Source organism: Sphaerodactylus townsendi, linkage group LG16 (assembly GCF_021028975.2).
Source record: "Sphaerodactylus townsendi isolate TG3544 linkage group LG16, MPM_Stown_v2.3, whole genome shotgun sequence".
In the NCBI taxonomy this organism is placed as follows: domain Eukaryota; kingdom Metazoa; phylum Chordata; class Lepidosauria; order Squamata; family Sphaerodactylidae; genus Sphaerodactylus; species Sphaerodactylus townsendi.
In genome coordinates, this window is record NC_059440.1 from 20,533,111 (window position 1) to 20,559,155 (window position 26,045).

The window sequence follows — 26,045 nt, forward strand, 5'->3', positions numbered from 1 at the left end:
ACCTGGGAGTAAGCTCAGTTGCTGGCAATGGGGCTTGCTTCTGAGTAAACCCTCCTAGGGTCGTGATTCACCTGTTGGAAGGGTTGCATGGTTTCTTCAAAGCAAAGCCACTGATTACCACCAAGCTTACTCCCGAGTAACACATGCCTCGGAGCCAACCGTTTTTTTCTAAACTAAAACCTCAGTAATCAGGTTAAATTGCTGTGTTGGCACTTTGTGATAAATAAGTAGATTTTGGTTTGCAATTTGGGCACTCGGTCTCGAAAACGTTCACCATCACTGGTCTATCTGGAGCTGTCACCACCCCGTCTTTTATCCTCTCAATAGCCCTGCGAGGTGGGTTAGATAGCAGGAGAACAATTTGCACAAGTGAACTTTGTGTCTGAGCAAGACTAGAAATGGAGTCCCCTTACATTGAAGTCAGCACACATGGGCTGTTTCAGAAAAAGAGGTAAAGGACAGCAGCTCTTGTTGCCTGTGAGGCTAAAACAGGCGTTGGCCCTTCCCCGCCTCAAAAGCTTTACCATGTAGACCTCTGGCTTATTTATTTAGAATATTCCTGTCCTACACACAAAAAAAATCTCCAAGATTGCTGCATGTTTATGTTGGCCGCAGATGTAAAATTAAAAGTAAATATGTAAGATAATCAAATGAATCTATCTAACAGAACACATATGCGGGACCAAAAGAATAAATCAGTGGGTATTTCCCCCCAAAAAAGCATTTTCAGAATGGCAACATTTTTGTTTTTCTCTAGCAGGAAAGCAGTGGTGGAGCCAGGCAGACCTTACAATAGCTCTCCCATTTCATATTGGAAGCACTCAGATAGCCCAGGAAGAATCAGGGGTGCCTTGAGCTGTTTGTATAGACTGGTGTAGTGATTAAAAGCAGGTGGACTCTAATCAAGAGAACCAGCTTTGATTCCCCACTCCTCCACATGAGCTAAAAACTCCCTATCTTGAGTAAACTGGACGTATTTCCCATTCCCATGGTTTAAATCCTGTTGGGTGACTCTGAGCTAAACACAGTTCTCTCAGAACTCTCCCAACCCCACCTGTCTCACCAGATGAAGGGAGATGAAGGGAAAATGAATTTGTAAGCTGCCTTGTGATTCCTTACAGGAGAGAAAGGAGGGATATAAATCCAAACTCTTCTTCCTCTTCTTCAGCAGTGGCGTAGGAGGTTGTTAGCTCATGTGTCTACTCTCATGTTTGATTCCCAGCTCTGTCATTGAGCTGTGGTATTTATCTAGGGGAATCTAGATTGTTTAGCATGTACACTCCCACACACGCCAGCTGGGTGACCTTGGGCTAGTCACAGCTTCTTGGAGCTCTCTCAGCCCCACCTACCTCACAGGGTGTTTGTTGTGAGGGGGGAAGGGCAAGGAGATTGTAAGCCCCTTTGAGTCTCCTACAGGAGAGAAAGGGGGATATAAATCCAAACTCCTCCTCCTCCTCCTCCTTCTTCTTCTTCTACTTCTTCTTCATGGCTAGGTGGGCAAGCCCATCCCAGCTGAAAGGTTACAAGCGGAAGAGGATTGGCTGTAGCATCCTGAGCCAGACGAGTGTGCGAATGAGTTAGGAGACAGAGCCCAGGTGCACAACTCCACCAGGGCTTGGGGTTTAATGCGTAGGGTCAGGTGATTGTGCTCAGGATGCGCTTGAAATTGGAGCAATCAAAAAAATAATTTTGCAGGCAGAATGAAATAGCAAAAGTGGTTCTAAGCAAAACAGCATGGTCATTAAGATTCAGACATGCCAACCTCCGGATGCAGCCAGACAGATCTGTTCTTTTAATCCCGAGCCAGTGATTACATGTATGAATTGAGGGGTGGGGAGGATTGACATTTTCCCAGCTGGCAGGATTTGGTGCCAGCTAGACTCTATAGATTGGCCTGCTTCCCTTCCCACTCCTTACTGTTCCTGGAGGCACTTGGTAGATCTCTACCCGTTGCCCTGAAACTGCAAAGCAACTAGCCTGAGGGTTCAATCTTCACGGCCCGAACAGCTAAGGAGCACCTCTTTCCCATATGTCAGGGGTAGGGAACCTGCGGCTCGAGAGCCGCATGCGGCTCTTCTGCCCTTGCACTGTGGCTCCACGAGCTGAAGAATGGCCAGCCCCATCCTCCTGTCTGCCCTTGGCAGTGGTGATGGGCTAATTAATTGCCCACATCGGTCGGCTTCATTGGGTCGTAATCGGACTTCCCCTCTCACCCGCCTCAAGCTGGGATGGGGAGCTCTCCCAGCGGTCAGTGAAATGAGCCACCAGCTTCATCCTTGTTCGCCCTGCAGGCAGCAGGGCATGTGCATCCATGCGCTTCTCAGAAATGAACTGTGGAGCAAGGTTAAAACCCCCAGTGGCATAGTGCATGCCACTTTGGCTTGAATGTCGCGCCTTATTTATGCCTGGAAGTGTTTTCTTTTCCTGTGGAAAACGGGTCCAAATGGCTCTTTGAGTGTTAAAGGTTCCCCACCCCTGCCATATGTCAATAAATAGCAGGGTAATTACTTCTACCCCTAAGAACAGTATTGGAGGCTCTGGCTGGCTTTTGCTGTGGTGTATCTCATGGCATCTGATTCACAGGCTGCAAAGCCCACCTGGCTCTGGACATGTGGACTTTCAATAGCAGTGCACCTGAGCTCTATGCTCGGCGGCCCGTTCCCTATCAGCCTCACCTACCTCACAGGGTTGTTATGTGGATAACTTAGAAAAGAGGAGAATGATGCAAACTGCTGCTTTGAAGAAGAAGAGTTGGATTTATATCCCCCCCTTTCTCTCCTGTAAGGAGACTCGATGGGTCTCCTTTCCTTCCCTCCCCCCCACAACAAACACCCTATGAGGTGGGTGGGGCTGAGAGAGCTCCGAAGAACTGTGACTAGCCCAAGGTCACCTAGCTGGCATGTGTTGGAGTGCACAAGATAAGTTCGCCAGATAAGACTCCACAGCTCAAGTGGCAGAGCGGGGAATCAAATTTAGCCCAAGGTCACCCAGCAGGAATGAAGGGGTATGGAAACACACCTGGTTCACCAGATAAGCCTCTCGCACTCAGGCGGAGGAGTGGGGAATCAAACCCAGTTCTCCAGATTAGAATGCACCTTCTCTTAACCACTGCACCATGCTGGATCCCCATTGGGGAGAAATGGAGGTTTAAATGAAGTAAATGAAGTAAATAAATAATTACAAAGGAGACTTCGATAACTTTTGTTGGAAGATCCTGGACAGCCACTACCAGTCAGAGTAGCTGGTAGCTTCATGTGTCTGGGAGCATTCCTAGAGGGGAGAAAAGGGCTCAGAGGAAAAGGGCACCAGAAAGGTTCTCGCAAGGGCAAAGAGGCTCTAACTGTTCCCTCCAAGCTTCAAATGGAATCTCCAGGAGTAGCTGACCAAGCCGTCCCCGCTGTTCCGGAATTTATGTCTTTCGGTTATTGGTAAGTGCGCTCTTTAACCCATGTTCGTCAGTGGGAGCATCGAGACTAGTTTAAGTGTATAGGCCTTGGCTTCAGCCATTGTCCCCCCCATCCATTCAATAATCTGGGGTTAAAGCTTCAGGACACACAGTACAGTGTGGACTGACCCATAGCCGGCCTGTATCTAGGAGGAAAAGTTTCTACCAAAGCCCCTGCAGGTGCTGTTGTCGTTGGTTCTGGTGAGGCAGCCCATTGTTATTCCTCAGGGCTTCAAGGATCTGGCGGGCAAGCCAGTCAGTGCAAGTTAAATTCAAAATGTAGTCTTTTTTAAAAAAGGCAAAACTTGCTAACCAACGCTGTAGCCTTTGCTGAAATCTCCTTATTTAACTCACAGAATATAGCAGACCTATTTGGGACATGAATTGTTGTCTTTCTCTAGTTGAAGGTTTCCAGCAAATGATCAGCGGGGAAGCGATGGAAACGGCTCGTCCATATACTTTCGGTTTGCAGATGTACTCAGTGGCATGCAAGCGGCTTTTGAAGAGGTTTTAGCAATTCTTGGCCGGAAGCAGGAGGGGCCGGTGATTTTTTCCTTGCAAACCCGCGCTACCTCTTTGGCAAGCAGTGCAGACAAAACAACAAACTGTTCGGAGCACGTTTTTGTTTGAAAAGCTAGCGGAGGAGACACTGATAGATTATCCAGCTGGAAAACTCTTTGCTTAGCCTCCCAAGTCTTTTTTCCTAAAATAGGGAGTTTCTTCTGGTTTTTGTATCTCTCAGGAATGAAACTGCCCGTAACTGTTGGTCTTTCTTTCTTTCTTTCTTTCTTTCTTTCTTTCTTTCTTTCTTTCTTTCTTTCTTTCTTTCTTTCTTTCTTTCTTTCTTTCTTTCTTTCTTTCTTTCTTTCTTTCTTTCTTTCTTTCTTTCTTTCTTTCTTTCTTTCTCTCTCTCTCTCTCTCTCTCTCTCTTTCTTTCCAGAGGAGGGCAACCAAAATGGTAAAAGGTTTGGAATCCATGCCCTACAAGGAGAGATTTGAGAACTGGGTATGTTTAGTTTGGTGAAGAGAAGGTTAAGAAGTGACACGATAGCCATGTTTAAATATTTGAAGGGATGTCACGTTGGTGAGAAAGCAAGCTTGTTTTCTGCAGCTCCAGAGGCTAGGACCAGGAGTAATGGGTTCAAGGTGAAGGAAAAGAGATTCCATCTAGATATCAGGAAAAAATTCCTGATAATAAGGGCTTTGAGACTCCTTGTGGCTGAGAAAAACAGAGTATAAACACTTCCTTTCTTCATGATGCAAGATCTAGTTTATCTCTATGGAAAACGTCTATTTATTGTCCCTCCACTTCTTCCAATGAGCTCAGACTGGTACACATGGTCCTCCCCCTTACTTTTCCTCACAGCAGCCTTGTAAAGTAAGGTAGGCTGGTGTTGAGTGACTGGCCAAAGGACACCTAGGGAGAGTTTGGATTTATACCCCACCTTTTCTCTCCTGTGAGGAGGCTCAAGGTGGCTTACAAATTCCCTTTCCTCTCTCACCCCACAACAGGCACCTTGTTAGGTCGGTGGGGCTGAGAGAGTTCTAAGAGAATTGTGACTGGCTCAAGGTCACCCAGCAGGAATGTAGGAGTGCAAAAACACATCTGGTTCACCAAATAAGCCTCCGCCACTCAGGTGGAGGAGTGGGGGATCAAACCCGGTTCTCCAGATTAGAATCCACCTGCTCTTAACCACTACACCACGCTGGATGGAGGCCCCCAAGATTTTGAAGCCTATAGGTCTGTGGTGGCAAACCTTTGGCACTCCAGATGTTATGAACTACAATTCCCATCAGCCTCTGCCAGCATGGCCAATTGTAGGGGCTGATGGGAATTGTAGTCCATAACATCTGGAGTGCCAAAGGTTCGCCACCACTGCTATAGGTACATCTGGCACAGCTTCCTGGGGCAGACCCATATTTTGTGCAGAGAAGCAGCTTGGACTTTACACGACGCCAAGAGCACAGTTCCCAACCCCCGGCTCCGGTTCAGCTCTAATTGTCGAAGCAAAGATGGGCTTTGCCAGCTTTGAGCGGCTTGGGGCGGCAAGTAGGGCAGGCACATTGAAATGAAATAAATGAAGGCCCCAGAGGGCTCTTGGAGCTTGCTTTGGGGTAGGATGAACTCTAGAAAAACAGCCGCCCAGTGACAGGGCTTACAGGGGAAGGGGAATTGTGTTTGCTTCGGGAGTGTGATTTACAACCGGACACGATGATGGGGGAAGTGGGGGTGGGCAGTGGCTGTTGCTCATCATGGAGGCCAGCCCCATTTTCCTCCCTTTTTAGATTTAAAGGTGGGGGGGGGGGGAAGCTTGAAGTTTCTGCAGCCCGGCTTCTCACGCAAGTTCTCTGGAATCCTAGCACAGCTTGGAGCACAGACACACCACCTCCTTGGTCATGCCCCTCTTTTCTGCACAGCTGGCTTTCTGCTTTTGCTCTAAGGGAGGGGGAGTAGCAGATCTGAAAGCCAGGGCCGTATACTCCCACGGAGACCACAGGGCTGTGAGCAGAGACCCAGCCTGGAACTTCAAAGTCTCGGGGGCCCTGATCCCAGGAAACTTACTGGGAGGTTATTGTGACTCTTTCCCATTTTTTTAAAAAAAGTGGGTGCCACCCATGGGGTCAAAGATTCAAAGGAGGAGTGGGATGGAGTCCTGCTTTAATGCTAAAAATACTCAATGTGCCTGAGAGCCAGTGTGGTGTAGTGGTGAAGAGCAGGTGCACTCTAATCTGGAGAACTGGGTTTGATTCCCCGCTTTGCTACTTGAGCTGTGGAGGCTTATCTGGTGAACTATATTATCTTGTGCACTCCAACACATGCCAGCTGGGTGTCCTTGGGCTAGTCACAGTTTTTTGGAACTCTCTCAGCCCCACCCACCTCACAGGGTGTTTGTTGTAAGGGGGGAAGGGAAAGGAGACCCTTTAAGTCTCCTTTCAGGAGAGAAAGGGGGGGGCATATAAATCCAACTCTTCTTCTGATGATGATGAGCTGGGTCACCAATGAGCTGGGTCACCAATGCGGAATATTCATGATCTGGGACACCCTGGTTCAAATGCCAATCTGCCACAGAGCTAGCTGGGTGCCCTTGGGCCAATCCCTTTTGACCTAGCCTACCTCGCAGGGTTGTTGGGGGAAGATCCATCTGTGTTGCTCTGAATACTTTCAAAGGCTGGGATACAAATATGTCAGCTAAAAGGAGTGGCTTAGGGCAGTGATATATGGTTAGGGCATATGGTTTGTATGTCAATTGGCCATGCTGGCAGGGCTGATGGGATTTGTAGTCCATGAACATCTGGAGAGCCGCAGGTTGCAGACTCCTGGACTAGCCCAAGGTCACTTAGCAGGAATGCAGGAGTGCGGAAACCCATCTGGTTTCCCAAAAAAGCCTCCGCCACTCAGGTGGAGAAGTGGGGAATCAAACCCGGTTCTCCAGATTAGAATCAACCTCCTCTTAACCACTACACCACGCTGGCTCTCATTAAAATGAGCAGCTAGTAGGGGATGAAAAAGACCTCTGCCCAAGACCCCGGAGACTGCCAGTCTGGGCAGACAACGCTGACTTTGGCAGACCAATAGCCTGACTCAATATAAGGCAGCCTCATGGGTCTTCATGGATCTCTTGCTATATTTCAAGGAATCCCAGAATAGAACTCTCTGCCGTACATGATGCAAGAGCATCCCACCCATTCTCTGCAAAGTTGCAAAAGACCTTGAGGCTTAGGGGGCAGCAACATCGCAACATGTGCTGAGCCTGGGCAGACGGGTCTTGGAACCAGGGCCAGGTGGTGGCTGGTTTGTAGGGAAGGGTTTAGCTTAGCCGCTCTTTCAGTCCTTTCAAAGCATCCTCCGCCCTGGAAATTATTGCTGGCCTCCGCCACTGGCTCGCTTTTGGGCCAACCGTTTTCTCAGATATATATTTTCCTCCCCACTTGATGAAGCACACCGCGGCCTCGTCAGAATTTCCGTTCATCCAGGAGGAGATGCTGTAAAATCCATGGTCGCTGCAGCCAGCATTTTGGTTCCAGGCTAAAGTCTGGTGCTCTCGGCTGCCAAGCGGCTCTCCTTCCAGAAATCGGACGGGTGGGGGGGTTGAGGGGACCGAACAGGATGACTCGGCTGTTCAGGCAAAGCGGGGCTTGATTTACCGACTGGAAAGCACCCCACAGAGTTCCTGCATAGGCTGCCTTGTTGCCCTTTGGGAGGAATTTGGACGGGCCACTGAAGAAACAGAGGCATGAGCCGTCCTGAAGGTCCTGCTGCGGTTGGTGAATCGGAACCAAACTTTGGGGTGACTGATGTGTTTACAATGAATTTTTTGCTAGCTGTGCTTCCTGGCTGGGAATCTGGCAGTGGAGATCAGTGGCGTAACCTTTTCGTTAGTGGTCTGCGGGAGGAGAAGGGAGCTCCCAGGCTTGAACAGAGGAGCAGCAGTGGCGTAGGAGGTTAAGAGCTTGTGTATCTAATCTGGAGGAACCGGGTTTGATTCCCAGCTCTGCTGCCTGAGCTGTGGAGGCTTATCTGGGGAATTCAGATTAGCCTGTACACTCCCACACACGCCAGCTGGGTGACCTTGGGCTAGTCACAGCTTCTCGGAGCTCTCTCAGCCCCACCTACCTCACAGGGTGTTTGTTGTGAGGGGGGAAGGGCAAGGAGATTGTAAGCCCCTTTGAGTCTCCTGCAGGAGAGAAAGGGGAGATATAAATCCAAACTCTTCCTCTTCTTCCTCTTCTTCTTCCTCCTCTTCTTCTTCTTCTTCCTCTTCTTCCTCTTCTTCTTCTTCTTCTTCTTCTTCTTCTTCTTCTTTAGGATCAGGAAAGGGATCTAGTCAAGCAATTTGCATGGACTTGGGCATTTTTGAAAGAGAGAGAGAGTGTGTGTGTTGGCATGAATTTAATATACTGGCAGAGTAGCATAAAGGAGACCAACACACAGCTGTTGTTTATATAAATGAATTTTACTAACTATTAGGGAGGGTGACATGAACAGAAAAATAAGAACACCTTTCTGTAGCACCACACTTGGTTACACCTTACGACCTCACGGTCACATCGTGCCGGCGACTGCTTCACATGGTTCTCTAACAACAGCAGTTCCTTTTACTCTCCAGGCTGGCATTACAGAACGATCCAAAGGGCTTCATCTTTTTTAAAAAATGTAAATGCTTTGGGTCCGTTGCTTGAGCAATCGGCCCCTGAAATTAACATTAAGGTCTACAGTCTATCAAGTAATGCTAGACCACACAGCCCACCCCCAAAGGCAACCTCCCCCTTGAGAGAGGTACTTAGAAATACCAAGGAAGCAGCAGGGGAGCAAAATGGCGGCTGGGCTGGGGTCACTTTGCAGCAGGAGAATCCCTGTTTAAACAACAAACCACGGGAAAGCCCCTCTGCGAAGCCAGCCTGGTGTAGCGGTTAAGAGCTCTAATCTGGAGAACAGGGTTTGATTCCCTGCTCTGCCACTTGAGCTGTGGAGGCTTATCTGGCGAACCAGATTAGCTTGTGCACTCCAACACACGCCAGCTGGGTCACCTTGGGCGAATCACAGTTCTTCTGAGGTCTCTCAGCCCCACCCACCTCACAGGGTGTTTGTTGTGGGGGGGGGGGGAGGAGCTTGTAAGCCACCTTGAGTCTCCTGATAGGAGAGAAAGGGGGGATATAAATCCAAACTCTTCCTCTTCTTTGCGTTGCCAGTTTCCAGGTGGTGGCTGGAGATCTCCTGGGATTACAGCAGGTTATGGAGGTCACATCCTCTGGAGAAAATGGACACTTTACAGGGGAAACCCTGGGGTATTCTGCCACACTGAGGTCTTTCCCCTGGCTCCACCCCAGAGTCTCCAGGCATTTCTGAACCCAGAGGTGGCAACCCCAGCTGGCCTGCGACCCACTTTTGGGTCCAAACCCAGAAGTTGGGGAAACTCTGCTCTAGCCTAAACGAAGCCGGTAACGTGAGCTGCGCACACGCAGCACCCCAGTCTGCCTATGCAAACTTGTTTTTTCCTTGCTGCTGGCAACAGCTCCCCTGCACAGACTGTGCTCCAGACGAAACTCTCTCTCTCTCCCGTAAGAACACACGTTGCTAGAGGTTGCTTTGAAGTTTAGACGTCTCGGTCCTCAAAGCAGAAGGGGGGCAGCCAGAATTCCAGAAGGTGGGACTTCCAGAAGCCCGCCCGCTCCTTGACGCGATGCCTCTCTTTTCCCCATCCGCAGCCGCACCCTTCGTCTTCCCCCTGTCTTGGCTCCTGAACTCCCATCAGATGAACAGATGGCTCCATAGGAATTTTCCCCTCTTCCCATCCCAGCCACCTTCAGATCCCTTTCCCGGTCAGCTACGCTGCACACCGGGCTCTTGGCTCGCTGCCTTGCAGACTACTTCAGATTCATCCCCGGCCAACCATTTTTTCCATACGCTTAACTTAGCTGCCAAAGAGTCCCAAAGGCTGTGGCGGTTCAGCCTCTCTTAAGCTGGTTGCATGAACCTCAATTTTTAGCTGAGGGCTTGTCCTTCAGCAACTGATGCTCCATCACACTCGTAGGTGTGGGCTATACCTGTATGCAAGGAATAGGCCCCTACCTGGTTGGGCCAAAGCTATCGGGAAGATGTAGGTAGAAGAAAGGACAAAGCAAGAAGAGGACACCTTTTGCAAAGCAGCCCTGGAACCAATGCTGTTTGAGCTGCATTATTATGCTTAAGAACATAAGAACATAAGAAAGAGCCTGCTGGATCAGACCAGAGTCCATCTAGTCCAGCACTCTGCTACTCGCAGTGGCCCACCAGGTGCCTTTGGGAGCTCACATGCAGGAGGTGAAAGCAATGGCCTTCTGCGGCTGTTGCTCCCGAGCACCTGGACTGTTAAGGCATTTGCAATCTCAGATCAAAGAGGATCAAGATTGGTAGCCATAAATCAACGTCTCCTCCATAAATCTATCCAAGCCCCTTTTAAAGCTATCCAGGTTAGTGGCCATCACCACCTCCTGCTTAAATATTCCTGTGTCTGTAATGCTAAAGAAGAAGAAGAATTGGTTTTTATACCCCGCGTTTCTCTCCTGTGAGGCGTCTCAAAGGAGTCTTAAAGCAGTTTACAATCACCTTCCCTTCCCCTTCCCACAACAGGCACCTTGTGAGGTAGGTGGGGCTGAGACTGTTCAGAGAGAACTGTGACTGACCCAAGATCACCCATGTGGAGGAGTGGGGGAATCAAACCCATTCTCCAAAATTGCAATCTGCCACTCATGGGGAGAAGCAAGGTCCTCCAGACTAGAGTCTGCTGCCTATTTGGAGGAGCAAGGAATCAAACTCAGTCCTCCAGATTAGAGTCCGCAACTCTTAATCACTACACCAGGCTGGTTCCCCTGTTCAAGCACTGGGTCATTACTGACCATGGGGTGATGCCACATCACAATTTTACTAGGTAGACTGTGTTTACGGGGTGGTTTGCCATTGCTTCCCCCAGTCATCTACATGTTACTCCCAGCAAGCTGGGTAGTTGTTTTGCCAACCTTGGAAGGATGGAAAGCTGAGTCAACCCTTTCCATCAAAGAGAACCAACCGAGCAAAATTGTAACTTCATCCATCACATGCTGGACAGTCTTTGTTTTAGACTGCTCCGCTTGGGTCCTAGTGCCGTTATTTACCTTTTTTTCTTCAGGCCATGTTAGAGGAGAAGGAGGAGGAGGAGTTTGGATTTATATCCCTCCTTTCTCTCCTGTAAGGAGACTCAAAGGGACTTATTTATTTATTTATTGTTCCGATTTATAAACCGCCCCATCCCCTGGGGGCTCTGGGCGGTGAACAACATTCACATATACAATTAATTAAATCGATAACAACAATATAATACTAAAATCCATTAAAAGCTACTTAAAAACAGCGGTTAGCATCATAATAGGTGCCCTATTATGGTCAATTCAATTAAGATCACCCCAGTAAAAAGAAAAGGGAGGGGTCAGGTTCCTCTCTGGGAGGATAATAGGTGGTAAAGTGCAACAGATGGTATGTGCAAGAAGATGCAGGGGGGGGAGGAGAGGGGGAGGGGGAAGGGGGCGCCACTCAGCGACTGGACACTCCAAAAGCCCGGTGGAACAACTCGGTCTTACAGGCCCTGCGGAATTCATCAAGGTCCCGCAGGGCCCGGACAGCTGGAGGAAGAGTGTTCCACCAGGCTGGGGCCAGAGCCTTACAATCTCCTTTCCCTCCCCCCCTACAACAAACACCCTGTGAGGTAGGTGGGGCTGAGAGAGCTCCTAAGAACTGTGACTAGCCCAAGGTGACTCAGCTGGCATGTGTTGGGAGTGCACAATATCTGGTTCACCAGATAAGTCTCAACAGCTCAAGTAGCAGAGCAGGGAATCAAACCCTGTTCTCCAGATTAGAGTGCACCTGCTCTTAACCACTATACCATGCTGGTTCTCTATTACATGCAACGGTCTGAAAAAATGTACATGCAGACAAGAACATATCCGGCCTTTCTGCTGAAAAGAGGAGCCAACGTTCACTTGAAAGCAGTGGCAGGATCTTCAGCAGCTGGAAGCGCTGCAACGGAAACAAAGATCCGCTTATTAGCACCAAACGACCTCTGGGGCACCAAACGAAGTTGATAAGCAGCGGCCGTGCGGATGGACAAAAGGGAAGGAATCCTTCACTCAACAAGGATCCAACTGCGGGATTCACCACCAGCAGACACAGTGGTAACCATGAGCATAGATGGCTTTTTGTGGAGGATTCGATTCATGGAGGGGATTGGTGATCAACACCTGCTAGGCATGGTGGAACACATTCTGAAGAAGAGTTTGGATTTATATCCCCCCTTTCTCTCCTGTAAGGAGACTCAAGGTGGCTTGCAAGCTCCTCCCCCCTCTCACAACAAACACCCTGTGAGGTTTGTGGGGCTGAGAGACCTCAGAAGAACTGTGATTCGCCCAAGGTGACCCAGCTGGCATGTGTTGGAGTGCACAAGATAATCTAGTTCCCCAGATAAGCCTCCACAGCTCAAGTGGCAGAGCAGGGAATCAAACCCTGTTCTCCAGATTAGAATGCACCTGCTCTTAACCGCTACACCAGGCTGGCTTCACAGAGGGGCTTTCCTGTGGTTTGTTGTTTAAACAGGGATTCTCCTGCTGCAAAGTGTCCCCAGCCCAGCCGCCATTTTGCTCGGTATTTCTAAGTACCTCTCTCTTGGGAGGTTGCCTTTGGAGGTAGGCTGTGTGGTCTAGCATTACTAGATAGACTATAGACCATAGGTGTCAAACTCGCGGCCCTCCAGATGTTATGGACTACAGTTCCCATTATCATGCTATAGACTACCAGCATCATGCTATAGACTACAGAAAATGGGATGCTGAAAGAGATGAGTGCCAAGGTCATCTTTGACCGAGGAGTCAACAAACTAGGAAGGGTCACCTTACAAAGTACATTTGGCCTTGCGGGTCACCATACCAAAAAAGCTGGGAACCGCTGGTCCAGAGAGGGCCCAGCTGGCCTTTCTCTTTGGGCAGCAAAACACTCTCAAAGGCCTGATCTAGCATTTCCTCCTTTCTAGGTTGGAGTTAAATAACATTAATCCTTCTGTCGTGAGAGTTGCAGCCGGCTAGCGCAAATATTTGCCAAGGTTATTTTTTTTTAAAAAAAAATACATCCTGAATTGCAAGCAGGTGTGAGCTGAGAGTGGAAACCAGATGCAAATTTGTGTAGCTCAGATCTTGAGGCGGCTGTTATGGGGGTGGACCTGCAGCGCCCCTTTGGGATGGCTTGCTTGGGCCAGTTCCACACTGGCCAAGATTTTACTGACGACTATAAGACTCCTTGTGTACCTGGGCCACTGCTGTTCATTGGCTGAGCGCCTACATGCATTTCTTTCATGCTGGCAAAAGCTCTTTTCCCCTCATCCTTCACTCCAGTAGTCTGCCTTCACTAGACTTTTGAACAAGGCAGTTTGAAGGGTGTTGTGAGACTCCCAATCAGTCCTGAAAAGAAGAGTTGGTTTTTAACCCTTCAGCTTCCGCTTCCTGTTCACATCTGGCTGTTCAAATTTTAAAAGGAGAAAAATGTATCTTTTAAAAGTACGTCTTTGCCCTCTTTGAAATGTTTGTTGCAGAGGAAGGAGCCGGTCTCCCTCAGTAGAGAATCTAAAGAGTTAATTCGCCTTTGCTTTCCTTGCATGATCCCAAGGCAAATGAGGGCTGCACAATTTGCATATTATGGTTGGACTAAGACTAAGTCATATGATCTCCATAGTGTTTGGGTTTTTTGCATAGTCCCTGTGATGTTGATTATTGGGACCTTCCTTCCTTCCTTCCTTCCTTCCTTCCTTCCTTCCTTCCTTCCTTCCTTCCTTCCTTCCTTCCTTCCTTCCTTCCTTCCTTCCTTCCTTCCTTCCTTCCTTCCATGCAGTTGGACAAACAAAGTGTAGCCACATTGGTCTGCAGTCTGCAGTCAGCTCGATTCAAGTTCAGAAGCACCTTACAGAACAACAGTATGTTGCCCCTTCGCATTTCTCCCCTGCTCCAATCAAGTTGATTATATTTTGCATTGTATCCTTGCATCCTGACCTCCTCCTTTGCAATACTTTCCCATCTTCTGACTGGGATACAAGACTCAGAGATCTCCATTCCTACTTGTGTTTGATGAAAGGAGTTTTACTTTAGAATGGTTGTAGCCCGCAAAATTTCTAAGCTGCTCCTGGATGTGAATCTTGCCCTTGGAGCCAAGGTGATCCTCTTTTCCTTCCCCGTCTCTCTCTGCTCAGACGACGATGTTACCCTTTGCTTCTGAATTCTTATTGTCAGAGCAAAACTGCTGAACAGTCTTATTCCCTTGCTGTCTGGCTAGGTTTTTTTTTTTTAATTTAAAGCCCACCATAAATATGTCTTGTATCCTTGGCTGAGATCTCTTTCATAAATGATGGAAGGCGAAATTTGTAAAATGTCTGTAGGAGGCTGAAGAAAGGCCCTTTGTCCTGCTTTGGTGCGGAGAACATTGGTCAGTTTCTTCGAAGCACTTTGCTGTCCCAGAAACCTCCTGTTTTATAGGATGAATACCCCACTTGTCCGGGCATCTTTCAGAACCTGCTTCTTAAGGACCAAGCCTCGCTGGCTGGTGTCAAAACCGCAGATGGCGATTGAGCTGGAAAATGTGGTGGTGCCCAATCTGGGTGGTGAAGCGCAATAGCCCCCTTCCCGCCCGGCCCTTGACCGGTTGAGAAAAGCAGAGATTCTGAGATTCTTCTGGGCCTCCCCGCAGCATGTTTCTGTACTGGAAGAAACGGGGAGCTTATGAGCTGGAGACTCTCCCCACAGATATGGTGGGTTTGGATTATGGCATGGTGGAGCGTTTCTCCTGGAACTCGGCTACGGACACCGCTGAAGATCTGGATGGTAGGTCTGGCTCCTTGCACGCAGGAGGCTCGAGGGATGAAGTCAGCGCTCCTCGCATTCGCTTCTGCCCTTTTTGTTTCCCGCCACCAACCCCCAAAGTATGCAAATATTTTTGAGGGTAGAGGATTTATTTCTGCATGGAGAAGCTGCTTTTCTTTCTCTTCCTTTCTAGTATACGCCAGAGTTGTTCTACGATAAAGCAAAATGTTTTTACAGTTTTTAAACAAAGTGGTAGATTTAGTGAATCTACAGAGGAATAGTGAAGACTGTGTATGCTGGGCCAGGCTTTTGAGTGATTAGATCGGGGGTTAGCTCATGATTAGTATGAAGGGCTTGTTTTCTGCCACGCAGGAGAAGACAGAGAGATGCTGGTTGTGCGTGATGAAAGCCATATCCCTCGGTGAGAATTAATGTATCTTTGAGTGTACCAGTTTTTGCATGATGGCACGTTTTCTTGGCTGTGTTTATGGCCCGGAGCAGAGGATCACAAAACTGTAACATGGCTAGGATGATGGTGATAATTCTCCAAACTGCCAGAGCTTAGAAGAAATAAGCTAATTGCATAATAAAAGGATCTCCTGAGCCTTAAATTACTTTCCTCAGCAGAGGGTCTAAGGCAGAGAGGAACAGCAGGATTTTTTTTTAAAAAAATGTGATACTGGAGAGGTTACCTACTGTACTTCTGCATGAGTCTCTGTATTGATCCTGCCTCCTTCCCATTAGCCTACTCTGTGGCTCGTTCATTCAGCTGCATCTCTGGAATGATCCAAGATGTAGCAGAATGCTGACTTCAAAGGAGAGTGTTTGTTCTTTCACTGTATGAGTCCCTGTTCAGAACCAGCCCTTTCCAACTCAGGAGGCATGCCCAGGAGAGCAACACATCCTTGAATACTGGTCACATTCCCATGAAGATCGATAGTTTTTGTGCTTGAACATTTGAAATGTAATATTTTTGGGGAACAGATAGATGACTCTGATTTGATGTTATTTTGGCAAACAGAATTCTGGGAACTGGACTTGCTAGGTGAGGACAAAACCAACGCGTTGGAAGTTTTTGGAACAGATAAGCTGCTAAATGAAATTAAGTCACTGACTTCATGAAGAGCAGATGAGCCTTGGTCGGGAAGAGTTTGTTTTGTTTGCGTTTGGTCCTTCAGACTGTTTATTTGCCGGGAGATAAATTGCTGTGAACATTTGCAAGTTGGACAGCTAGCAGTCACAAGTTAATGCTCTCCCTTTAACTTCTCACAAATATTTAGCTCTGGTGCTTCTCTGTTCGGTAAATACACCACTTTGCTGTGATAGATGCCTTCCCGTGGTTGACGACTGGCACAGCTGCTGAAGAGCTGGCACACAAGCACCCGGGGACCTCCTGCCGGCATTTAGAGGGCAGGAACGAATGCTCAGCTTTGGCATGAACGGCCCAGGAGACTCGATCTCGCCAGATCTAAGCAGCAGCTAAGCAGGGTTAGCCCTGGTTAGTTCTTGAAATGGGAGCACAACCAAGGAAAGTCCAGGGTTGCTACAGAACAGCAGGCAATGGCAAACCACCTCTGTTCATCCCAGGGGCGGAGCGAGGGGGAACTGCACCTGGGGTGTTGCCCCCCTGTCCCATTGGCATTACGCCACTGGTTCAGGTTAGCAAAATGGGATAGGGCCCTTTACCCCACATATCACAGTCCTGAGCTAAATTCTAACAGGGAAGTGATGGCTGATGTCTGACCGAGGTTGCCAGCCTCCAGGTGGGGTCTGGAGATTTCCTGGAATTACATCTGACCTTCCGGTGACAGAGATCAGTTCCCCTGGAGAAAATGGCTCCCATGGAGGGTGGAGTCTACAGCATTGCGCCCTGCTGAGGCCCCTCCCACTACCTCCCAGAATTCCACCCCACCCTTCAGGGATGGGGCAGGATATAAATCCAACAAAATAAAATGAATAAAATAAATAAATCTCCAGGGATTTCCCAAGCCAGAGCTGGCAACACAGTGACTGGAAGTCTTTGGCTCCTTCCGCACATGCAGAATAAGGCACATTCAATCCACTTTCACAATTGTTTGAAAGTGGACTTTGCTCTTCCGCACAGTAAAATCCAGCTGCAAAGTGCATTGAAAGCGGATTGAAAGTGCATTATTCTGCATGTGCGGAAGGGCCCAAAAAGCAGACATGTGGAAAGCATGACATGCAGGTAGGCTGGTATACCTTTAGCAACCCTGTTATGTACCGTCTCCCAAGGCAATCCCTTGTTCCTCATTCTGGACTGACTCATAGCATCAAAGACCCCAGCCTAAAAGTGCTACTTGATCCGAGGGCTGCCCCTGGATTTCCTTGTTTTTTCCCTCCCTTTGGAAAAAAAGCTGTCCCTTTTTTCTCGGCTGAAAGAATTCCTCATTCACTTCTGTTATTATTCATAATAGGTCAACTGCAATGATAATTTTGCCTGGCCAGGCAGCCAATGAGGAGACTGTTACTAAGCAGTCAGGGCCAGAAATGACCCCATAGCGGATAGAGGCTTCATTGTTTGGTATGGGTAGGGGGAACAATTTCAAAGCGTGGGTAGCCCGGCACTTAAACATGCATACTTCTCTTGACCATCCTGAATAACAGACCGGGCTATGCTGGAGCACCAGGGCTGATACCTGGAGGTCTTCAACCTTTCATTCCCGGACAAGTTTAAAAACAGCCGGATTTTTGTTGGGACTATTCTTTTTTTAGAGGATGGATTCCTGAAATTTGCAAGTTACACAGGGGAAGAGGGAACGGGAAAGTCTGTTTCTTATTGCCTAATTTGTGTGGGAGAGACTCAGTGGGTAGTGCTAGTTGGAAAAATGGCCAGGGATGTAAACAGCAATGGGGGATGGCAGCCAGGTGGGAGCCTTCTGAGCATGTATTGCAAGCTAACCAAGATTCTGCTGCCTTGGATTCGTTCCTGTAGCTAAGTTAAGATCATAAGTAAAATGTAAAGGTAGTCCCCTGTGCAAGAGCCGGGTCATTACTGACCCAAGGGATGACGTCATATCACAACATTTGCTATGCAGACTTTGTTTATAGATATTGTGTACACGTATTGTCGGAGGCTTTCATGGCCAGCCTCAATTGGTTGTGGGCTTTCCAGGCTGTGTGGGCGTGGCCTGTTAGATCTTGTTCTTAACGTTTTGCCTGCATCTGTGGCTGGCCTCTTCAGCTCTGAAGAAGCCAGCCACAGATTCAGGCAAAATGTTGGGAACAAGATCTTTGTTTACAAAGGTTTGCCATTGCCTTCCCCAGTTGTTTACAGTGGGTGCTCATTTGATCAACCATGGGAAGATGGAAGGCTGAGTCCACCTCGAGTTGGTTCCCTGAAATCGACTTCTGTCAGGATCGAACTCAGGTTGTGAGCAGAGCTCCTACTGCGGTACCGCAGCTTATCACTCTGCCCCACAGGGCTCCTTAAGATCATAGAAGAGTATTAGCAAAAACACTTTTTACCATCAAAATGACATCTGATTTATGGCGACCCCTAGTGGGGATTTCAAGGCAAGAGATATTCAGAGGTGGTTTGCCATTGTCTGCCTCTCTGTCACGATCCTATTATTCCTTGGAGGTCTCCCACCCAAATACTTGCCAGGGGCAGGGGCGTAGGGGGAGAAAATGGGGCCTGGGGCAAAATGGGGCCTGGGCACTGCCCCCTGCAGCTCTAGCCCCTGAAGCCCCACCCTGACTTACCTTTTTCTGATGGCTGAAAACAGCTTTCTGCCGGCTAAAAATGGACCAGGCTGGTGAAGCTGTGCCAGGCCTGGTGAGGCAAGGGGCGCGGGGGTGGGCGCGGGGGGTGATTTTCCACCCCCACTGGCATGCGCCCGGTGCATCCCTTTCCCCTTCTAGCTACGCCTCTGGCCAGAGGTGACCCTGCTCAGATCTGGTGAGGTCGAGGCTATCTAGGGCTCATTCCGCACATGCAGAATAATGCACTTTCAAACTGCTTTCAGGGCTCTTTGAAGCTGTGCGGAATGGCAAAATCCACTTACAAACAGTTGTGAAAGTGGTTTGAAAATGCATTATTTTGCGTGTGCGGAAGGGGCCTAGGTCAGGACAAATTAAGACTGTAGGAGGGTTAAAACTGTTTTTTCACCTTGCCTAAAAGCGTTTTGCTAACAGGTTGTTGTGTGTGGGGGGATGGGGGAGTGCCAAATCGACTCCATGAGAATCCCAGTACGTGCTTGTTTTGAAGTGAGCCTTAAAATAAACGAGGTGCCCTGTGGATGGGGATCGGAGAATATATCACAGCGTAGAGCATCTACTACGACGTAGCAACAGCCACAACTTTCAACTATTAATGCCAGTTTACAAAGAAAATATTTGCTTAAACGTCAAACTGTTTACACTGTGATAAAAAACCAACGGTAAAAGACCAGCAGTAAACAAATCAACTGGCATCAGATTAGGAAAGGAATTCTTCTCATCCATCACCAAACGTCTGCCGTGGTGAAAGAGTCTTTCCTTTCCTTTGGTTGCCAACAGTGAGGGACCCGAATCAGGTCAGGTCTGATCAGGTCTGTCCTTCCTGGAACTGGTCACAGCAGGTGAGCTGCTAGAATGTATTTCTAGCAGGAGCAGCATTGGCAGAGTGGTTAAGAGCAGGTGTACTGTAATCTGAAGGAACCAGGTTTGATTCCCCTGGGGAATCTGGGGAATTCAGATTAACCTGTACACTCTGACACATGCCAGCTGGGTGATCTTGGGCTAGTCACAGTTCTTCGGAGCTCTTTCAGCCCCACCTACCTCACAGGGTGTTTGTTGCGAGGGGGGAAGGGAAAAGAGTTTTGTAAGGCCCTTTGAGTCTCCTATAGGAGAGAAACGGGGGATATAAATCCAACTCTTCTTCTTCTATTTCTCCCAGCCTTTGCAATTCATATCAGAACCATGGAGCCAGGAGCTCTGCCTTCAAGGAGTCCAAGTCCCTCCAACACTGGTCATAGACCACTTTGAGACTGATTGTGGCTCAGTGGTTAAAGGTTTTGGCTCCCTTTGGTTCAAATCCCTACATTGACATATGCTTGCTGAGTTACCCGGGACCATTCGCACTCGCTCCCAGGCTAATCGACCTCGCAGGATTGTTGGACCGATGAAATGGAGAAGTAAGAATTGGGTTCGTCACCCTGAGCTTCTTGGGAGAAAGGCAGGATACAAGTGCAGGGAAACAGACATGAAAATAAAAAGGATGTTACGATTGTATTGTTAACGGGAGTTTCACTGTGTTCAATTCATGTAGACTCCACCAGTAAATGGAACATGCAGTATTTCAACTTGTGGCCTGGCATGCCATTTTCAACAAAACCTTCAATTAGACACCCACACATATAGGCTCAGAAGGAGGGGTCGAGAGGTACTCAAATTAGCCACCAAATGATTGTCAAATACAAGTACAAAGTGCCAGCAGGGTAGGAGAGAAATTCAGGATCCCAGAATTGTATCCATTGAAACAGCCTGCTAAATCCAGATGGGACCAGCCATTGTGGATTTTTCATGCCTTGTAGCTGTGATCTGGTAGTTTTGCTCCCAATGTTTCACCCACATCTGTGGCTGGCATCTTCATGGCCACACAGACAATGGCCATACAGCCCGGAAAACCCACAACAACCAGTTGATTTTGCCTGTGAAAGGCCTTCGACAATGCGTAGCCTTCCTTTGGGCAGCTACTCAAATGTTTTAGTTCTTCCAAAGGTGATTTCAGCTTGACTCTGATTTAGATTCTTGAGATCAGGAGGTGTGGGAGAATGGCAGTTGTGAGGATAAAGAATGGCAGTTGTGAGGATAAAGTTGTGAGGTCTGGGTTGCAGTAAATGCCTTTGCTTTCTTCACACCAGTGCGATCCAATCACTTTGCCACCTAAGTCTTGCTGTAGTGAATGGTCTGGGTTATCTAACTCAGCGTTAGGTGCCCTGATAACTCTGCCACTTCCTGTCTTTCTCTTTTGGGGGAAGCTCAAGATACCTCCACTCGCTTCTCTCCACAGCTGATTTCTCTACCAAACTGAGGCCTGCTTAGCTCTAGGAAGTCACCACAGACCCTTGGAGCACAATACGGCCTCGCACCTCGAAATGTGCTGGAAGGAGGGAGCTATTTTTGAATGTCAACAGCTCCACACAAAACAAAAGCCTTCACAATGGGATTTGGATTAAAGATCAGTGCAACGGTTAAAGCTTAAAAGCTGATTGTAGACCCGTTTTGGGGACTGGGGCTTCGTTAAGCTTGGAGTTGTCATCAGCGGCAAAGCCAGACTGGAAGAGACAGCCAGACGGGACTTATTTTCCCAGCTGTAAACTTGGATCTCAAAGAGTACTGTTGTTTTCTTGGGCTCTCTCTCTCTCTCTCTTCTTCCTAGTTCCAGTCCCATTTGTGTTTATTTACAATCATTTGACCAGCAGGTGAAAAATGTATGGGAAAGCCTTAAGATAATGAATTCACAATTAGCAAGATTATACTTCTGTTACTTAAACCAGAGATCTCTGCATCCTATGGCAATATAACAAAGATTTACGGTAGCGTAACAAATAATAGTGCCCTCATCCCCAAGTAAAAAATTCTAGAATTGTGGAAAAGTTCCAATCACCCAAACTGTGATTCTTAGCTGGATGTGTGATCTGCCTGCCTTGGTCGCAAAATGTTGTGATGTCAGTTCAGCGATGGCTTATTCAAGTGGGCAGTAATCACAGGGAGAAAAATCAAGGGCATGCACAAAATCTAGGGGGGAGAGGAGGAGTCCCAGCTGTGAGCCAGTTTGTTGGCAGGGCTTGGAGCATGAGGTCAAAGGTAGATTGTTGATGCCGTCAAGGCAAATGCCGTCTCGCTTGTTGCTTTTGGCTGGAGACCTGCACTTGGGACTCGCTCGGCTCCCTGCTAAAAATACACCGAACCACCCCTCGATCTCCGGCAGCAATACCTGGAAAAAATACCCCTTTTCTTTTCCCTGGCTCGTGACAGTGGGGTGGCTGGTATCACTTCAAGCACTGGCATTTGAACATTGTCTTGTGTTCTGCCCACTTGCTGCAAAACACTCTCCAGTGTTTTCATTGGTATTTGTCTATAGATTCAGATATTTTTGCAAGGGTACAAATCTCTTCCACTGAGGGTGAACACAAGGGATAGTTTGGTGTCCTGAATATTTTGTGGTGCGTGTGTGCACATGCTATATGTTAACAGTGTACCAGTGAATACTGGAACTCATAGCAAGGGAATATTACATTTAGCTGTTATTGTATTTTCATCTTGAAGGAAATAGACAAAGGTTTCCTGTAGGAGTGGATGGTAATTGGCATGGTCAAGAGGTACACATTTTCTGGTTAATAGTATGTTGTTTGCAAGGACTGGCCAAGTTGGAAACAGGAGGTGATTGACAGAGGCTGCAATAATCTCTCAGGCTCAGTTCAGAGAGGTGAAGGTGGTCTGGTGGTGGTATTTGTGACAACGCTGCATGAACTCATTTTTGTGTGTTCTACCATAATCTCTGGTCAAAGAGGCTTTGCAGGTTTTTAAGGGCTACGGAAACCTGGGGAGATGATAGCAGGGTACCATAACATAACAACATAACATTGGATGGCCATTTAGGAAAACCCAGGTTCAAAACCACACTCTGCCATGGAAACTAATCATTTCACATAATGGAATAATGATGCCTAGCCAAACATTACAGCAGAAATGCCAAAAGAGCTTTTAAAACGTTATACTCATCTTGGATATCCTGATTAAAGGCAGGCAGCAAAACAGGCAGTGACCGGGAGTCCCATCTTCAGTAGCTCTCCAGCTTTTTGGGAAGAATCCATACTGGCTACGGTCCACCTATAGGATCTTTACGGCTAAAGATCTAAGGACTGTACACGACAGTATCTTAGGACTCAGTTCCTTCCTTAAGAGACTTGTTAATCGTGCGGACACTATTATTATCTGTTTGTATTGTTTTTATGTGAGATGGTTGGTCCCGTTGAATGTGATTCCGCGTATCGTGAAGGTGGCTTTGTACAATAATTGTTATCACACACACATTCTTTCACTTTAAGATACTTAGCACTTCATTTAAACTTTGACTCTTTAATTCCTTTGAGCCAGCAGCATTGGTGTAGCAAGTTTTTCTTCAGGTGAGACCTCCAAGGAATACCAGGGCAGGGATGCAAAAGCAGGCGATGGCAAACCACTCCCGAACATCTTTTGCTTTGAAATCCCTATGGGGTCACCATAAGTCAGCTCTGACTGGACAGCAATAAAAAGAGAATGAGAGTGATACACCTGTGTATGTGTGTCAAGCGCAATTGAGTCACTGCTGACTTAGGGCGCCCAGCAGCGTTTTCAAGGCAAGAGACTGGCAGAGGTGGTTTGCCACTGCCTGCCGCTGTGTAGCCACACTGGTATTCCTTGGTGGCCTCCCATCTAAGTACTGGCCAGGGCTGACCCTGCTTAGCTTCTGGGAGCCGATTCAATCAGGCTAGCCTGAGCCATTGAGGCAGAGGCGTATCTAGGGAAAATGTAGCCTGGTGCAAAATCTGAGATTTCCACACACACACACACACACCCATATGGCCACCCTCCCCAACCACAACCAAACAACTTTTTTTGCACCAGGTCTTGAAGTCAGTGTATGGACCTAGGGGGGAAGGAGGAAGGGCATGGGGGTGATTTTCCACACCCCACATGACTAAATGGCTGCAGCCCGGGGACATTTGACCCCATATGTCCCCCTGGGTGATACGCCCCTGCATCCAGATCAGGACAGTGATATACCTACCAACTACTGATTTTTTTCCCACGACCTCCACTGATGCTGGGTGGAGGATACTAGGCACAAGGGCATAGAGAGAGAAAACTAGAGAATCGGCCCATCTGAAACAACCAGCCCACAACGGACAATCGCCCCATAGGGGCGCAGACTACGCTACGCCCCAGAAGCACGGGGGGGGGGGGCTGCAGAAGCAGTTGAGAGTTGCAACCCAGCCAACGAAAAGAAACAAGTCTGAGTTCCATAGCTGGAAGAAGGACCCTGGCAAGGGGGAAAGTTCCAAGCGAAACTGTTTGCTTTGGAGAGGTCTGGGGCTGCCTTCAAGAATGGCTCTGTCTGTCTCGACGCTTGCCTGCTCCCGCCAGAGTCGGCTTGTGTACTTGACAATAAACACACACTGGGCAAATGCCGTAAGGTTCCAGTGCTCCCTGCCGGCAAAGAACAAGACCCTGTGCCGACTGCCCCAGGAACATCCAGTGCTTTTTAGGACGGATTTTTTTACTCTGGGTTCTGGGAGGATGGATTGTAAACCATACCCCAAACAGGTTACGTTAAAATTCAAAATACACCACAAAGCAACACTGTGCTAAAAGCATTTAAGTATGAACAGCGATTCCAAGGAAATTTGGCACCTGCAGTTCACTAAAAAACGTCCCTGCCTCCGCAGCTGCTGCAGCACACTCGGCCGGGTCTTTACGGCTGCGTGAAGTTGTCACTGAAGGCAATTTGCCGTTCTTTATGAATGCTCTTTCTCACCAGTTCCCACAAGCAGAAAGCTTCTCTTCAGGCTTTGTGCCTTGATCGTAACTGTCTCGCACCTTTTGTCGACGAGTTTCCAGAAGATCTGCCTTGTCTGGATTTGTCTCTCTCTTTTCTTTCCCTCACCACAAACTGTAGGGGTTCCCGCCCCCCTCTCTTATTGCTGGCCGGCTACCAAAGATGGACAGAGTGGTATTGTAATCACAAGCTGACTGCTGATTTCTCTGCAAGCTGAGAAAGTTTGCTCAGGACCGAGAGGCTGATGTATTTCTTCCTCCTTCTCCTTCCAGATGAACGGGCCGTGACCGAGGAAAAAGTCCTGCACTGTCAGAGTCCCGACTGCGCCGAGAAGCGGAGAGCTGTAAAGGTACTCTGTTTGCACTCAGCTGGATCTGGGGGCTTTTGGGGTTCTGATGTTTCTACTCCGGGAATCCTTGTTATATAGTCAAATGTTGGTAAGGAGGGCATTTCCCCAGGTAGCTTGCTTCAGCAAAGACATCTAGGGGCCTGGGGCAATTTTTTTTTGACTGATCCGATTCAAAGTGTCAAAATTATAAGCCAAGATGGTATAGCCCTGACCTGGGTAGCGCAGGCTAGCCTGATCTTGTCAGATCTCAGACGCTAAGCAGGATTGACCATGGCAAGTATAGAAATACCAGCATTGCAACATAGAGGCAGGCAATGGGAAGCCACTGGTTGTGGTGGGTTTTCTGGGCTGTGTGGCTGTGGTCTGGTAGATCTTGCTCCTAACGTTTCGCCTGCATCTGTGGCCGGCATCTTCAGAGGTGTATCACAGAGAGAAGTGGTTCCCCAGATAAGCCGCTGCCACTCAGGTGGAGGAGTGGGGAATCAAACCCGATTCTCCAGATTAGAATCCACTTGCTCTTCACCACTACACCACGCTGGCTCTCTTTGACAGCTCAAGGAAGGTTCACAACTCTACATCTGGAAAAAACTCATAAGGCTGTTCTCTCCCCCGGCCAGTAATATGTAGCAGAGCTTTCCCTGCGTCATGGTCTTTAAACTGTCCCTGCTCCATATCACTGGGTGCTGCTGATAGGGGCAAGAGGTAGCCAGCATAATGACATCAGGACCGTGTCAGGCCTGCGCAATTTCTGCGAAGATCAGATAGCATTAGATATCACACACTTTCATATATTCGGTTTCCTTGGCAGTGAAAAATATAATCACCTGGCAATGAGACTGAACTGAACGAGGTGGAAAAAGGAGAGATGAGCAATCAATACGTTAATTTATGTAACGTGTGCAATTTTTAAAAAAGTTTAATGCTCACGACAGGGATGGTACGTTACAAATGGGGGCGTGGCCACCTGGTCTGCAGGAGGTGTCCGATTCAACCCCCAGGATTTATTTATTTTTTTACATTTATTTTCCACCCTTTACCGAGGACTCACACAAAGGATTAGGGCAGGGATCTGCAACCTGTGGCTCTCCAGATGTTCAGCATGGCCAATTGCTCATGCTGGCAGGGGCTGATGGGAATTGTAGTCCATGAACATCTGGAGAGCCGCAGGTTGCAGACCCCTGGATTAGGGGATGGGACAGACCTCAAGCTGAGTCTCTGGAGAGCCACTGCCAGCCAGAGCGGGCAATTCTGATGTTGACAGGCCAGACCAGCGGTTAAATCCAGTACAGCCGCTGTATGTGTCTATTATTTATTTACAAAACTGATACCTTTTCTGCCCCCATCAAGGCCATCAGGCT

General features: G+C 48.2%; 1 protein-coding gene across 4 annotated transcripts in view; it reads left to right on the plus strand.

The window, feature by feature from the left end:
• PLEKHG5 (pleckstrin homology and RhoGEF domain containing G5) overlaps positions 1-26,045 on the plus strand; it is a 102,419-nt gene that overhangs the window by 1,585 nt on the left and 74,789 nt on the right. For 2 of the 4 annotated variants that reach the window (XM_048518712.1, XM_048518714.1), the window contains exon 2: positions 24,611-24,687. In XM_048518712.1, the coding sequence (XP_048374669.1) occupies positions 24,611-24,687 (77 nt within the window). Of the gene's footprint in view, positions 1-7,716; positions 7,735-14,797; positions 14,816-24,610; positions 24,688-26,045 lie in introns of those variants that run through there. The other 2 variants (XM_048518716.1, XM_048518713.1) reach the window with 2 other exon arrangements.